Raw genomic sequence first — 15,924 nt, forward strand, 5'->3', positions numbered from 1 at the left:
TGCCAATTTTAATTTTTACAAAGGCGCGCTGGTCACGGCGTAATCTTTGCCAGGACCTTCTTAAAGCGGTGATCAGAGGAAAATTTCTGCTACGACTTAGAAAACAGAGAAAGAGAAGACTATTATTTGAGATTTCACCGGTTCCGTGTGATTTAATTTGTTGTTTTGGACCAGTCTTATTGTGTTAGGTTACCCCTCTATAGTGTGTGCTCCCTGAAATCACAGCGACAACTCTACCGGCTCACGATTTTGTGCTCGCTGGGTGGGCATTTATCCCCAGTCCCCCAGCTAGTTAGCTAGCTGAAAGTGCTAGGCTAGGCTAGCCAGCTAACTAACGTGATCAGCTCGGCCGTTAGCGACCGGCATTCCCCACAGCATTCAAACTGAGTAAGTCCGTCTTTTGCCAAAATTTGACTTGCAAGTCGGTTGTCTACACAACTTTTGTGCCATGAATTCGCCTTATGGTTAACTGTGTGGGACGCTACCATCGTTTGGCTAACCCTGTATCAATCTCTTGGCTAACTAGTAGCGTTTATTTCCTAAAGCTGAAATGATGGGGAATGTTTTGTATTAAAATGTTTACATGTATTTAACTCGCTGGATCCTTTCATTGCAAAACGGCTTCGTTTACAACTCAAATGCGATAGCCAATTAGTAAATTGACGTAAATGCTTTGTAATATAATGACATGTCAGTTCTCAGCTGCTGTCAATTAAATTGCTAATTAGCCAGCAACAACCTGAGACTCTAGGGTTGTTCTTTAACTGCCCGGTGCAGGTAAGTTCCATGAGTTTTTCTTCACGACAACTTTTCTATAATTTTGTTTTCTCGTGCTGCCTAGTTTAAGATGCCAATACATCTGATATATTTTGCAGCAACAGAAGGAAGCCGTGCTTTTGTTTTTTTTTGGGTTTTTTTTTTTAAATCTTCGGAACATGCGTCCTTTCATTTGAAGTAATTGGCCTTTAAGACTGTATTTAGTGGCCTTAGTCGAGTATAATTGACTTGTAAATGTTAACTTGTCATCCACAGGTGTAGAGTCATTGGTGGCTGAGACACTGTCTGCACTGACTGAAATCCATCATGGAGAAAGATGCCTGTGTAGAGCCTAAGAATGGTGAAGCTGCTGTCGACCAGCCTAAGCTGGCAGCCACAGCTCCTTACAGATACACTAAGGTGACAAAATGCCAGCTGTGTCATTGTTTATCAAGTTTAGATGTTGCTGTGAATTAAACTAGACTATCAATTTATTTGCAGGAGGAGCTTTTGGAAATCAAAGAGCTGCCAATCTCCAATGAAAGGCCTGAATGTCTCTCTGAGAAATATGACAGGTATGAATTTGTAAAAGTCACACTGGGTAATACTGGAGAGGAGATTATGCTTCTCAAATGAGAAAGCATGGGTGAATTCTAGTTAGGAAAAGTACTAGTATTTCTCTATGCTGTGAAATACTGATTTTTGACACAGACCAACAGTTATTCAAATGTATGTTTTGCTGGAACTGAAGTGTATGTAATCAAAAGTTACTTTGATTAAACAAGGTACAGCAGAGGAGTTTCTACACAAATATGTTCACGGTCTTAACTAAAATTTGCATAAAGTTTGTAATAATCATTGACATGGTTTAACTGTCAAGAAGACTTGCTCCTGCTTTTTGGAAGTCACGTGTACTTTCAGCTTGTCTCTTGCTCGGAGCTCATTTAAATTCCTTGGGGTAATTCTTAAACAACAGTCAAAGATTTGTTCAGATGTCTGCTTGAGAAGCTAAACAAACACTTGCGCTAGAAGACTTGTATCTTTGTCCCATAGCTGTTAGAGCCAGGAACAGTGGTTATGACTAGGGATGGGTACCGGTGTCTGGTGCCATGATGGCACCGGTTCTGACATAAATGGTAGTAACCAGACCGAAAAGCAGCGCACATTTCGGTGCTTTTTTTTTTCTTGAGCTGTGATACACTTCTAGCCAATCATTTTACGTTTCCGAGGATAGTAGGTGGGCCCAGGAACGTACGTTCTTTTAGAGCAGAGCTACAGATTAAAAATGTCCAAGGCGAAGCGGTCAAAAGTCTGGCTGTACTTCACAGCAAAATATGCAAACTCAGCAGCCTGCAACAAGTGCTTTAAGCTGATACTGTGATACTGTCAAAGGAGGTAACACCTCAAATCCGATGAAACACCTGGCGACGCATAGCGTTTTTTTTTAAAAGCCGAGAAATGTGCCGTATTTGATAGCTTGCTGCGAGACCTCACACCGAGCACATCTACTGCGGGTGGGTTGCCTGTTATGCAACATCCCCCAAAAACACGAAGAGGAGAGTCCTGGCCCCTAGCCCTGCCAGTGTAGCAGAAATGATAACTGATGATGATGCAGCAGCAGCCGTTCTTCTCTGCGTGAGTAGCTTCATGTTGTTCGTGTGTAATTTACGTTGAGTAGGCTAACCACGTTATTACATTAATGCATGTAAGGTGAACTAGCAAACATCATCATAGCTACATGCGGCTGTCCTCTTGTTTGATGGCAGATACTCCCTTCACCCTGGCCAAAAAGGCTAAAAAGACCAAAGAAAAAGTGGAAAACAGTTAAACATGAGAGGTTTTTGGACAAAGTTTGTGTTTTTTTTTTTTTTTTTGTTTTTTGTTTTTTTTTTCCATTGTTTAAGCACTGCTTCCAGCCAAGAGTGATACCATATATGCCCCATAGCTGCAGAAAAGGCTAACATTGTTATCTTTTTACAAAAACCAGCTGAACATGAGAGGTTTTTGGACCAATTTTGTGTTCTCCATTCTTTAAGCACCGGTTTGAGCACCGTTTGAGCACCGGCACCGTTTCAAAAGTACCAGTTTGGCACCGGTATCGGATAAAACCTAAACGATACCCATCCCTAGTTATGACTATATGAAAAGTGGGCTCATTAAAGGGTGGGTCAAGCTGTTTTTTGGGGTTTTATTTTTAATCATTAAAAAAGAGAGACCTCTTCACCCCTTCAAAGCCTACTAGGAGTTGCCCTCGAAGATCTTTTCTGAACTGAGCAGTTTGTCATTATTTTTTAGATCTGCTTATGTTTGCAACCGTTAGTGTGGTGAGGTGTGAGGGTGGTCTCTGCCTAGGCAGCTACTCTTGCTAAACCCTTCAAACAGTTTTAGTTGTCATCTAATCACATCTTTATTGATGGATACTGAAGTGTCAGAACTCGTCATTAAGTGTAATGTCTTTATGGGAGAGTTCACGAATGACTTCAGATTAAATGTGATTTGTCTCAACTGTTGGAAAAAATGTTTATAGTAGTCTGTCATCAGAGTTAAACACTGCTAGTGCAACAGTATCAATTAGTTTATTATTTTGAAGATCTGATTTTCTTGCACCCTCCTTTTGGGTTGTATTCTGTGCTCACAGCATAAAGGTTGAAATGGATGGCCTCACCTGTGTATTGTATTTTTCATTGTTACTCTTTATTTATTTTTTCCTAAACAGGATCCCAGTTGAGGCTGTAGTTGTCTGTCTTAATTTGAAATTTGACTTAAAGTATGGACTTAAGTCTTGTGTGGCTATTGTTTGTTTGTTTTTAAATAGTGATGGTGTCTGGGACCCTGAGAAATGGCATGCCTCATTATATCCCACTTCAGAGCGAAGCTCACCTGTGGAAGGTTTTAAGAAGGACTACATGGATGACAGAGTTCCATTAAAACGAAGAATCCCAGGTAAATGGAGATCGACAAACCATGTGACTATCGTGCATTACGTTGTAGGTACGAGTGGCAGCAAAATCAAAACACTGCATCAAGCGCTAGCATTTCCAGTAATCATTAATTCTGTGGTTTTAATCCCTAGTTATGTACAAAACGAAGCAGAACAAGGCAGGTCCGTACAAAGATAGACTTGACAAAAAGACAAAAAAGAGACCATATGCGCATACAGAGTGGACTAAAGACGTTAGCGTGCTGCCCAACTTTCATCACGCACATATTTATAATTATGTCTTAAGTGTGAGTGCATACACTCACGAAGTGTTTAGTAACTTCAGATTCCTGCAACAAGCCCAGGTCTAATTTACTTTGGTGTATCTATTTTCTGATTTGGACAATTTCATTTTACAGCTGTCATTTAAAAAAAAAAATTCTGTATCTCGTTTACAGGCCAACACAATCTATTTGTCTTTTCAGGTTGTAGTATTACACAACATTTTTAGATCCAATAGAAATAAAATAAGTGTTTCATAATTTATTCAATTTATTGTCTTTATTTATAACTGGCACTATTGTTTCATTTTATTATAGAATCTTACAAGAAAGAGGCAAAATTGTATTCCATTGTACTTTATTAGCTGCTTCGCTGAAAAAAAAAAAAATCAACACAGCAAAAAAAAAATCATTGCAAAACAACATACTGGAAAACAGTTATTCATCACTTGATTGCTTCAATACAACACTTGGGCACATATATGCGGGACTTTTCGTGGCTGTTTTGATGTCGCTCCCTCTGTCAACCGAGCAAATCTTGCTGTGGTAGCAGCTTTAAACTCTGTATAACCCAGGTTAACCCAGTCGGAAACATGACTTGAACAATTTTTCTTCCACGAAGGAATCTGATAAAAAAAAAACGATCTCTTTACCTGTCTGCTTCCCGTGGCTGTCATGCGACCGGCTATGGCAGTAAATAATACAGCAGCTTCTTGCCATTCTTTGTGTCTCTGTTGATCTCTTTGTGACTGTTGTCTTGTAATAGCCCGTGCACGCTAGTACCAATTGCCACTTGTACCTACAATCCTTTGCGATTTTACCCCCGAAATGATGTCACATTTTCGATCTCTATTACTGATGGTAGATGGTTATCCTTTCATCTTTGCGTTTTGTAATAACAATGTTGTCTAGAAACTTAACTGTGCTCTGATCAATGAATGTTTAGGATTTTAAGTTCCAGCCTTGCACAAGATTTCTAAACTGCTGCAGTGGAATTGTTCATGTAGTCTATGTACTCCAAAAAACTTTATTTTTTTTTTCCCCTCCCCCCCCCCATCTGTTTTTTAGATCCCCGTGAGCGGTTAAAGGAAGATGACCTGGATGTAGTACTGAGCCCACAGCGACGTAGCTTCGGAGGTGGATGTCAGGGCAATGCTGCCCCTCATATCCGTCGCCCAATCAGCCCCTTGGAAAACAAAGAAAATGATACTCTACGTATGGGAGGGACACGCAGAATTGGCAGTGGACGCATAATTGCTGCCCGTGCCTTTGAGAGAGAAGCTCGTGCAGAGAAGGAAAAGGAGCGTGAGAGAGACTTGAAAGATAAAAGATTCAGGGTTGGTGTTTGTTGCTTTCAGTCGATGCAAATGACCTTGCATTTAGTTCTAATGTGATATTGAATGCACTTAAATTTTTTGGAACTTTATTTTACACGATACGTTTTGTTTTTTTTTTTTTGTTTTTTTTAAACTGTCTAAAAACACAATTCTCTTAAGACTTGAACTAAATTTATAAAAGTGTTTCTGTGCAGTTACTCTTTAACTGTCCCATCCCATATTTCTAAATTGATATTGTTTGTCCCGTGTAATCATTTGCAGAGAGATTTTGGTGACAAGCGTGTGTTTAGCGAAAGGAGGAGGAATGATTCGTATGCAGAAGAGGAGCCAGAGTGGTTCTCGGGGGGTCCCACCAGCCAGTCGGAGACAATTGAGCTTATTGGATTTGATGACAAAATCCTGGAAGATGATAAACGCAAATCTAAGCGTTCAAGGAAGCGGACAGAATCTTTGAAAGAAGGCATGTCAAGACATTGTTGGAAATACTGCTAACATTTTTAGGGACTATTGCATTTCTAGTAGTATTTTGAAAGTCAGTTCAGTAAGACTTTTCATGTTAAAATTGTGACTTGTATTTAATTTTATTGTCACACATCTTGTATGCAGTAGTGGAATGTAATGGCGGACAGCCTGAGGAGCAAGATGTGGGTTTGCAGCCGACAGCTGATCAGGAAGTTCCCCACACTGATGTTCTTCCAGAGCCTTCAGCTGGTGACTTCGACTTCAATGAATTCTTCAATTTAGAGAAGACCATGCCAGGACTGGCCTCTGTAAGTACTGGGGTGCACTATGGTTTTGTTTTGCTTATTGGTGTGAAGCTCACAGATGGGGTGTCATTAGTAACTTCTAAAATATCAGTGTGATCTTAATTTTTCCAGATAAGCTTAACAGTAGAGGTTTTCATGTTTGCTCACCCCTGAACCAGACATAACTGTCAACTTAAAAACAAATGATACAATCAAGACTCTTACAAGCCTGATATTTGTGGCTTTTAAAATAAATAAATAAATCTGAATTTCACAAATTGTGCATTTAGTCATATAAAACTAAGTATTGATACTTTGTATCAGTGCAAGATTACCTCTGCTGCACTAGCTTGACCTCACTGAATTTCGTCTTTAGTTGGTGAGTCATGTCACTGAATGGTGCACTATCAATGTTCTCTTCTCTGGGCTTTTGCATGGGGTTAATGAGATGTTTAAAAGGCATCAACAATCCAAATTTATGCCCATCATTGTAGCTTGGATGCAGTTTCTAGTTTGAACTAGAAAAGCCCAACTGCAAACTACTTTTAGCATTTTTAGATTCAATACTTGCTGGTAAATGAGAACAAGGTCAAAAAGCAGTGCATTCAGTGACACTGCCCTCAGTCTTCTAGCACCTTTTTAGTGCTAAATCGATGGAAAGCGCTGCAAACGTAAGTGGCACATTTGTTCTTGCACCCTTCAATATGCAGATTTTTGTATCCTAGTCTGTCTCACAGGCCCCCATTTCTGTCTTACAGATGATAGAGGATGTTTTGGGAGAGGGCCCTGCGTCAGCTAGTCGCTTCAGCCAGTGGTTCTCTAGTAACCAGAGTCCATGCAGCCGGTCCAGCAGCTTGAGGTCAACTCCTCATGAAGAGCTGGAGAAACTTGCTGGTAAGTGATTTGATTTCTTGACCACTGAATCAAATCTATTTTCTGTAAAAGCAGTTGTAGGGCACATGCTTGTCACCTCTGTGATAAGACAAGTCTTTACATGACATCTGACGTTAACACAGTAAAACAAGGGTATGAAGGTATGCAAGGAGAAGGTGCTAACAGGTGGGGATGTGAAACCCCTTGTTAAACAAATGACTCGCTGGAGCGTTCACTAGTTGCACTCTGTATGACTCTGTATGACAGGAAGCACGAACGGTGGTTGGAAACTACTAATGTGGCTACGTGATGGAAAAAGCTGAGCTTAAAGCAGCTGATTTAAAAACCTATTACCAATGTTACAACAGCCTGGGTTTATTTAAAAAAAAAAAAAAAAAAAATCAATTTTGTGTGAAACTATTTACAGTTTCCTGAAGTGCTGAAAGGCTGTTAAGTTAATGTTAAGTCATGATTAAAATTTCTAGGAAAAAAACATGACCTAAGCTGTTTCTGTGCTTACATTTCACTTATGCTGTGTCTTTTGTATATTTTGCTTTGTCACTAGATATATCTACTCTTATTAATCCTAAACTGGGGAAATTGACTAGTTACAGTAGCACAAGGGTGAAAGAAAAGCTGAATTGTTTATATTAGAAAATTATTAAAAAGAAAAATGAAGAATAACAAAAGATAAAAAGCAGAGGTTGAATAACTATAAGAGTAATTTGTATGTACAAATGGTATTATACACACCAGTTTTTACAGTGGGGCAAAAAAGTATTTAGTCAGCCACCGACTGTGCAAGTTCCCCCACCTAAAATGATGACAGAGGTCAGTAATTTGCACCAGAGGTACACTTCAACTGTGAGAGACAGAATGTGGGGAAAAAAAAAAATCCATGAATCCACATGGTAGGATTTGTAAAGAATTTATTCGTAAATCAGGGTGGAAAATAAGTATTTGGTCAATAACAAAAATACAACTCAATACTTTGTAACATAACCTTTGTTGGCAATAACAGAGGTCAAACGTTTACTATAGGTCTTCACCAGGTTTGCACACACAGTAGCTGGTATTTTGGCCCATTCCTCCATGCAGATCTTCTCGAGAGCAGTGATGTTTTGGGGCTGTCGCCGAGCAACACGGACTTTCAACTCCCGCCACAGATTTTCTATGGGGTTGAGGTCTGGAGACTGGCTAGGCCACTCCAGGACTTTCAAATCTTCTTACGGAGCCACTCCTTTGTTGCCCGGGCGGTGTGTTTTGGATCATTGTCATGTTGGAAGACCCAGCCTCGTTTCATCTTCAAAGTTCTCACTGATGGAAGGAGGTTTTGGATCAAAATCTCACGATACATGGCCCCATTCATTCTGTCCTTAACACGGATCAGTCGTCCTGTCCCCTTGGCAGAAAAACAGCCCCATAGCATGATGTTTCCACCCCCATGCTTCACAGTAGGTATGGTGTTCTTGGGATGCAACTCTGTATTCTTCTTCCTCCAAACACGACGAGTTGAGTTTATACCAAAAAGTTCTACTTTGGTTTCATCTGACCACATGACATTCTCCCAATCCTCTGCTGTATCATCCATGTGCTCTCTGGCAAACTTCAGACGGGCCTGGACATGCACTGGCTTCAGCAGCGGAACACGTCTGGCACTGCGGGATTTGATTCCCTGCCGTTGTAGTGTTACTGATGGTGACCTTTGTTACTTTGGTCCCAGCTCTCTGCAGGTCATTCACCAGGTCCCCCCGTGTGGTTCTGGGATCTTTGCTCACCGTTCTCATGATCATTTTGACCCCACGGGATGAGATCTTGCGTGGAGCCCCAGATCGAGGGAGATTATCAGTGGTCTTGTATGTCTTCCATTTTCTGATGATTGCTCCCACAGTTGATTTTTTTTCACACCAAGCTGCTTGCCTATTGTAGATTCACTCTTCCCAGTCTGGTGCAGGTCTACAATACTTTTCCTGGTGTCCTTCGAAAGCTCTTTGGTCTTGGCCATGGCGGAGTTTGGAGTCTGACTGTTTGAGGCTGTGGACAGGTGTCTTTTATACAGATGATGAGTTCAAACAGGTGCCATTCATACAGGTAACGAGTGGGGGACAGAAAAGCTTCTTACAGAAGACGTTACAGGTCTGTGAGAGCCAGAGATTTTCCTTGTTTGAGGTGACCAAATACTTATTTTCCACCCTGATTTACGAATAAATTCTTTACAAATCCTACCATGTGAATTCATGGATTTTTTTTTTTTTTTTTTTTTTTTTTTTTCTTTTTTCTTTTCTTCCACATTCTGTCTCTCACAGTTGAAGTGTACCTCTGGTGCAAATTACTGACCTCTGTCATCATTTTAAGTGGGGGAACTTGCACAATCGGTGGCTGACTAAATACTTTTTTGCCCCACTGTATATATTCAAAGTGCAGCAGGAATGATAAAATGTTTTTATTTTTTTATTATTTTTGTTTTTTTAAAGCATGTGTTTATTGTGCATATTGCACAGTCTGTCAAAATGAAGGACCTACGATAGCACTTGGATAAGGATAGAAATTGCCCTTCATTTTGTTTGTACTAATAAATGCTGCTTGCTGTCTGCAAGCTGCAGGCATTGATTAAACATTGAGTATTCCTTCTCCCAGTATCAGATATGAAAGATTTCCTTGAAATATCATTTTGAGGCTGTATTGTCTGCCCCAAGCAGTTGTTATTTAATCATCAGGATAGCTTGCACGATTTAAAGAAATCTTAGAAATGTACCCTTGACATTTGCACACCACTTTTGGGATATATTATCAAAATCCTGACCTGCTGCTATTGCATCATATGTGATGCTATTTGAGTACAAACAAAGATTACGCTCCCGAAATGATCTGGATTGCTGTTAAATATCCTAAATCTTATTCCCCTTCTGATTCTCTGAAGGGCTCGAGCCACGTTGCACGTCCCCCAGCCGAGGCAATGCCTCATATTTTGCACCTATTCAGTCTTCTGAATGCAAGGAGAAGGTGGACATCCTGGAGCTGCTGCATAAGGCCAAAGTAGACCTGAAACCTCTGCTTTCTACGCTCTCTGCCAATAAGGCTCGGCTTCGGGACAGCAGTGAGTGTCTGTTTACTAAACCATTTCCACAGCTGAGCTCTACTCAGTGTCATGTGGATTAAGTCTACCTTTTCTGTTCCAAACCACACACATCCTATTACCAACTTTTTTTTTTTTTTCCTATTCATCGAGTGACAGTCACAGTTCAGCAGGCTCATGCGTTTGCCTTTGAGTAGGTATGGCAAAAGAATGCCAAAAACAAGCAAGTGCTGAATGCCATGGTGCACACGTCGATGATCCTTGACAATAGCTAGATGAACTCGGGAGATTTCAGCAGTTAGCTATCATGTTTTTCAAAAATGGGTATATGTAGAGAGAAGCTGAATTTCAGGCTTTTGAGTTTTAACATTCAGCTGCACCTCTGTCTGCAGTAACACACTGAAAGCTGTTGCAGGATACTGTGGAATTTAATTTAACACAATTTATAATTTAATAAATCCATTAAATGAAATGGTAATTTGCTTTTTAACACTGAGCTCTGATACAAGAAGGTTGAATTTTGTTGTATAATCTGTTCCCAGCTAATTCTGGAGTTGTACTCTCATTGGAGGAGGTGGAGGGAGAAATGAAGGGAATGAGGCTAGACTCGGAACCACAGAGACGAAAGGTGCCACCTGCCCAGAGAGGAAATGGAACGCCCTTCATGGCTGAACATTTAGAAGAGGCTTTAACTGGCGGGTTGAGTGCCCGTCCGCGCTCACGTGACACAGACATGTCAGCCTTTAATAAACTGGTCAGCAGCATGAAGGCAAGTGGAACTCTGCCACCTCACCCCAAAACCAACACAAACACTGTAAGTATTTCTACATATTTATAATTATCTTTTACTGCATGTTGCAGTAAAACGGGTGAACTCGGGCCCTGTTCAATGCATCCTGCAAGCTTAAGAACCCCCCCCCCCCCCTTCTTTATTTATTTTAAATTAGGATAGAAAATGATGGGCATAAATTTGCTTAACTGTTGAGGTTGTAGCTTGTATACCCTTTTTTGCAGTGCAATGTCATCTTGTAAACTGTCCTTTGTGCAAGTCAGTGAAGAAAACAAAAGTACTAGCTTCTTGAATTGGGCAAAAGAATTGTCAGAATAATATAACGGAACATGAATCTAACAGCGTTACTCACTTGCAGAATGGACGCTTTGACGTGGAATTGCATGCACACGTCTATCTCGTTCAGTTGACTTTTTCCTCCCTGCCGGTGACTTGACTAAGGCTAATTTGTTTGCAGTTCAGAATGTAGAGTAGCAGACTGATTACTTTGTTCTACTTTGATTTACCCCAATTTTCCTCCCTCCTGTACAAAGCAGCAAACTGCAGATCAAGCTGTAGTGACACTGCCTGATGCCCAAGTACCTGCACAGCCACAAAAAAATATATTCCAGGTGGGTATGGTTGCTGTCCTGAGGATAATGAAGTGTTCCTACAATCAGTCAGGGCTAGCTGTTGACTATTCACAATAAATCTACAAAATCATAAAGTAAATGAGAAGTTATTGGAAAATGTTTTCTCTCTAAAGGAGCTCTTGGGAGTTCGTAGTGGCTCCCCGACGCAGTTTGGCAATCTGCTGAGCAGCGCCGAGGCCCCAGTGACTTCTGCACCTCTACGTGGCCTACTACACAAGGGCCCTTCACTCCCTCTCTTTCCACAGAGGGCACCCTCACCTGAATACTTCAATAGTCGGTTGCAACCTCCTGCAGGTAAGCTTACTGAGGAGTGCCATGGAACTAGGAAGAATGATGGTATGCAGTTCTTTAAATTGGATTAGCACATAAATTGGTCAATAAACAGTTCTTCATCCTCTCCTACCTAAAGGATTTCCTGTTGGTCCTCAGCCCATGCTACCAGAACAGTTTGCTGATATACACAGGTCAATCAGTCCTGGATCTGCTGCACAGCAACAGGTTACTGAGATGAGATTTCATGCGGTTTGTTTGGTTCATATGTAAATAGTTAAATATGCTTTCAGTAAACTACTGTTTAAATATTATAATGTATATGTTGTGATACATGTTGCTTGTAACAGTCATATTGATAGTAGTAGCATCATGGAGTAAAAATTACATTTATAGGCCTTTGAGCTAAAACTTTGACTTTTGATGAGTTGGGTTGGGTCTACCTTGTCTTTCCAGATGAGGGCGCTCTCTATTCCTATTAACCAAGCAGACTTGGAAGCACTGGCATTCCAGCAGGATCTTGCTCTCCATGCCCACCACCAATTCCAATCTGGCTACAAACAACCACAAGACAAGTCTTTCCGAAATAGGTTTGTTTTGGCTTTAATTGTGTTTAAATACCACATAGTATAGAGACTTTAAATGGTTATGATATCAGTCAATTTCAGCAAATTGAGTGACATGCACTTTAATGTGTCTTATTGAAGTCTATTGACTGCTTTTTACAAAACAAATACTTTCTTTATAAACAAAGCTGAAGAATATACTGGCTTAATATGTGGTAATATAATGTATGCCTCCAAGGATAATAAATAATGTTGGTTGGAATTTGTATGGCTGAGTGTGTTTGGTTTTTGTCCAGACCGCAGCGTCTTAATCGTTCCCCTGGACCAGGCTCTCAGCCTGCTGGAAGAAACTCTCCAGGAAGTACTGTCACCAGTATGGTAAGCATAAACGTAACTCTGCAAACTTCTTCCCAGTGTTGTTTTTAAAGTTGTTTTGACTTATTTCTAATTCATGCACCTGTTGTTATTGCTAATATTAACTTTCTTTTCTTCCTCCCCTGCCTATGTCAGTTGTCCCCTTCATTTACACCCACATCTGTGATCCGCAAAATGTACGCAACAAAAGAGAAGAGCAAAGATGAACCTTCAAATCGCTCAGAAACAAAGGACGACTCAGCAGCACATTCTCACGATGGTGCAGTATTAATTTACCGTATTTTCCGGACTAGAAGGCGCACTTAAAATCCTTCAATTTTCTCAAAATCGACATATAATCCAGTGCACTTTATGTATGAATGCTGGTTGTGCTTACTTACCTCGAACCAATTTTATGTGGTATACGGCGCACAAAAATTTGTCAAATGTTTTAGTACGACTTTGGTAAGCTACGAAGCCGGACTGCTTGATGGATTGTCGGAGCGTTACAGCTACCAGTCAGGAGCCTCACGGAGTAATCTGGGCCCAAAACAAAGTCCTCTTTAGGTCCAAAACTCTGTGGCATCACTGAGAGTTAAAAACTGTTCTTTCACCTTTTGTAAAATGATCAGTGTTGCTGCTTCACCAGGTGTAACAATTAAGTTTAACATCCAGGCATCCATGAAAACAGAATTTTTTATTAAATTTAAAAGTTAGAAGTTAGCAGGAAGTTAGCTCGCTAGTTTCCACCTAAACATGATGTACCATGTTCTGACTGAAATGAAGACAGAAAACTAAACATCAGTAGCATTTGTAGGGTTACTGAAGTTGGGCTAGCTGGTATATGATGTGCTACATGATCGCTAGCGACATAGCTATGTTAGCATAACATAAACACAGTGAAGCTGGAGGATGAATGCTAACTTTTTTCCACTCAATAAAAGTTAACATGAGGGTTCTTGATGGTTGGGGACAAATGCAATTGCATGGCAGGATGCTGTAAATTTCTGTCAGAACAACTGAGATAATCCATCCACATTATGAGGTTAGTCATTAATATACTGCAACAACATGGGAATGGAGCAGCTGCGAGAGAATTCAATATTGATGAATCAATGGTAAAGAAGTGGAGGAAGCAAGAAGAATGAGTCGAGTAAAATTTGAGTTATCTGACTGTTTTGTTTCGCTTAGTAATCCGGTGCGCCTTATGGGCCGAAAAATACGGTACCCAGAACTAGTTTGATATTTAACTTTCACTTTCATACCTGTGAGTGAACACATACCCTGTAACACTGAGATCTCGGTTGTATGATTACAGGCAGCAGCTCCCCAAATCTATACCTGGAAGCAGTGGATGGTAATGTAGCTCAGTCAGGGGGAGTAAAGACCAGCTCACAGACGTTGTCTAGCAAAGAACAAGAGCGCCTCAGGCCTGGCTCTACTGGACACCATCCACCTGCCATGGTACCTCAAGGACCATCCTCATCTTTCCCTCGTCCTGTCTACCCAGTACCGCTGCTATCCCACGTACCTATGGTGCGCCCTCCTCCCCAGCTCCACCCTGTGGTGCAACGTATGCTGGCACAGGGTATCCAGCCCCAGCAGTTAGGACCTGCTCTTGTGCAAGCAGGTTGCTGGCTTTTTTTTTTTTTTCTTTCAAATCCTTTTGCTTTATAAAAACACTAAAAACTGTATTAAAGTGTTCTGAACATTAAACCTAATTGTTTCTGATCTTTAATTGTACTCTCAAGGTATGTTTCCACCACATGACCTTGCACAACTTCAAGGCTTGCCTCCTGCCCTGCTTGGACAACCACTGTACCCACTAAGTACAACTGGGCATCCACTTCTACCTTCCAGAGCCAGTACTCAAATGCAGTTAGCAGCAATGCAACAGCAACTTCAACAACAGCAACGACCAAGTGAGTGGAGGAAAATTTCAAATATTCAAATTCAGTGGGACTATGTGGCTATGGCAGAATTATCCTCACAAATGTTATTAAAATGTGGTGTATTTAATTATCTTGTTTGAAGACTTGTCGATTGAATACTTTTGTCTTGCAGTACATCCCAGTGTCCTTGGCACTCAGTCACAGAGCCAAGGCCCCCACCGGACGAATGGCTCCCAGCGACACGGCGGCAGCCCCCCTCTAGGCCTCGCCAAGTGGTTTGGATCAGATGTACTAGAGCAGCCACTCCCCTCTATGCCAGCCAAGGTCATAAGTGTAGATGAATTAGAGTTCCGGCCATAAGAAAATAAACACTGTGCTGGAATTTTTTTCTTTCTTCCCCCCCCCCTCTTTGTCCATCTCCACTTGTTTACTGTGAAAATGTGAACTTTAATTTGAAAGACAGTGCACAGAACAGGATGATGTAACTAAACCATGCTTTAACTTCAGTATTGAAGTTACTGCTTTTGAAGAGGCAAGTGATGGAGATCCGTTTTGCCAGCTGAGTGAATATATTTTTTTGTACGAGACTGCACCGTAAATAATGTATAGGCCCAATTGTACAGACATGGGAAAAAATCTTATTCTCAGTGTATATAGATAAGGTGTTTGTTTTTTGTTTTTTTTTTTTGTTTTGTTTTTTTTTGTTTTGTTTTGTTACCCCCCCCCCTTTTCTTAGTAAAGGGGAGCTGTACCAATCTTGCAGTTTGACTGAAAACTGCGACAAAGTCAGCAAAAGCTAGTAGCATTCCTTTGTCGCGTCGCAGCCACATAATCTTGCATCACCTGAATCGTACTGAGAGGGTCACACGGTGAAAAATGTTGGCATAATTTTAGCGCATACATCTTCCCTTTCATGGCATAGATAGTGGCCCTTTCCCCTAGAAGTGGAGCATTAAAGATGCCTCTGAGGGATGCAGCAAGCTGTTTGTGCCTTTGTGGGTTTTTTCTTTTTTGAACTGTATCCTCTCCAATCCTACTGGTCACTAATGGGGGCAGCACTGCTCGCAGTCATTTTTCTTTTTGAGGGTGGTTGGGATTCAGTTTGTGTGCTATTAAGTTATAAAAAGCACAAATAGAATTAATAAATAAAATCTTGATTAAACATTTTTGTATTTCCTCTTTAATGCAATTAAATGTTTACGTGGTTGAATGCTTACACCTGCCACTAAGAGTTCAGTTGTAAAACTTTCCACACTAACAAGACACATGGTTGCAGTAACTTGTACTTTTGTGAAACAGAAAATAATTGTTTTATTATGAGTCTAATTCAGAAGCAGTACTTCACACTGGTCTGAGATGTTTGTTTTTGTTCACCTTAACATGGCTAAGGGTCACGAACTTGTAATTCAAACACAATTTCAGTACAAACTG

The 15,924-nt window shown here is 40.7% G+C and overlaps 1 protein-coding gene across 8 annotated transcripts; it reads left to right on the forward strand.

The window, feature by feature from the left end:
* Nucleotides 1–25: 25 nt before the first annotated feature.
* On the forward strand, nt 26–15,655 carry eif4enif1 (eukaryotic translation initiation factor 4E nuclear import factor 1). 8 transcript variants are annotated; one of them, XM_082534537.1, is made up of 19 exons: nt 26–387; nt 1,033–1,176; nt 1,258–1,331; nt 3,572–3,699; nt 5,026–5,294; nt 5,556–5,754; nt 5,901–6,064; nt 6,799–6,934; nt 9,834–10,010; nt 10,532–10,803; nt 11,313–11,390; nt 11,525–11,705; nt 11,821–11,933; nt 12,138–12,271; nt 12,544–12,625; nt 12,758–12,881; nt 13,920–14,231; nt 14,353–14,523; nt 14,666–15,655. In XM_082534537.1, the coding sequence occupies exons 2-19, from the start codon at nt 1,084–1,086 to the stop codon at nt 14,851–14,853; spliced, it is 2,895 nt and encodes a 964-aa protein (XP_082390663.1). In that variant the 5' UTR covers nt 26–387; nt 1,033–1,083; the 3' UTR covers nt 14,854–15,655. The 8 variants fall into 8 exon arrangements, with proteins under 8 accessions (XP_082390663.1, XP_082390667.1, XP_082390666.1 ...); XM_082534541.1 differs by having other exon boundaries at nt 11,821–11,909; XM_082534540.1 differs by having other exon boundaries at nt 11,316–11,390.
* Nucleotides 15,656–15,924: the final 269 nt, after the last annotated feature.

The sequence above is a fragment of the Aulonocara stuartgranti genome (genome assembly GCF_965226115.1).
Source record: "Aulonocara stuartgranti genome assembly, chromosome: 5".
NCBI classification, from domain to species: domain Eukaryota; kingdom Metazoa; phylum Chordata; class Actinopteri; order Cichliformes; family Cichlidae; genus Aulonocara; species Aulonocara stuartgranti.

What these genes read in the sequence shown, in the direction of transcription:
- eif4enif1 (XM_082534537.1), top strand. Translation starts at nt 1,084, where the DNA reads ATGGAGAAAGATGCCTGTGTAGAGCCTAAGAATGGTGAAGCTGCTGTC. An exon ending in CTCTCTGAGAAATATGACAG is followed by an intron (nt 1,332 to 3,571) that starts GTATGAATTTGT and finishes GTTTTTAAATAG; the next exon opens with TGATGGTGTCTGGGACCCTG. An exon ending in ACCTGCTCTTGTGCAAGCAG is followed by an intron (nt 14,232 to 14,352) that starts GTTGCTGGCTTT and finishes TGTACTCTCAAG; the next exon opens with GTATGTTTCCACCACATGAC.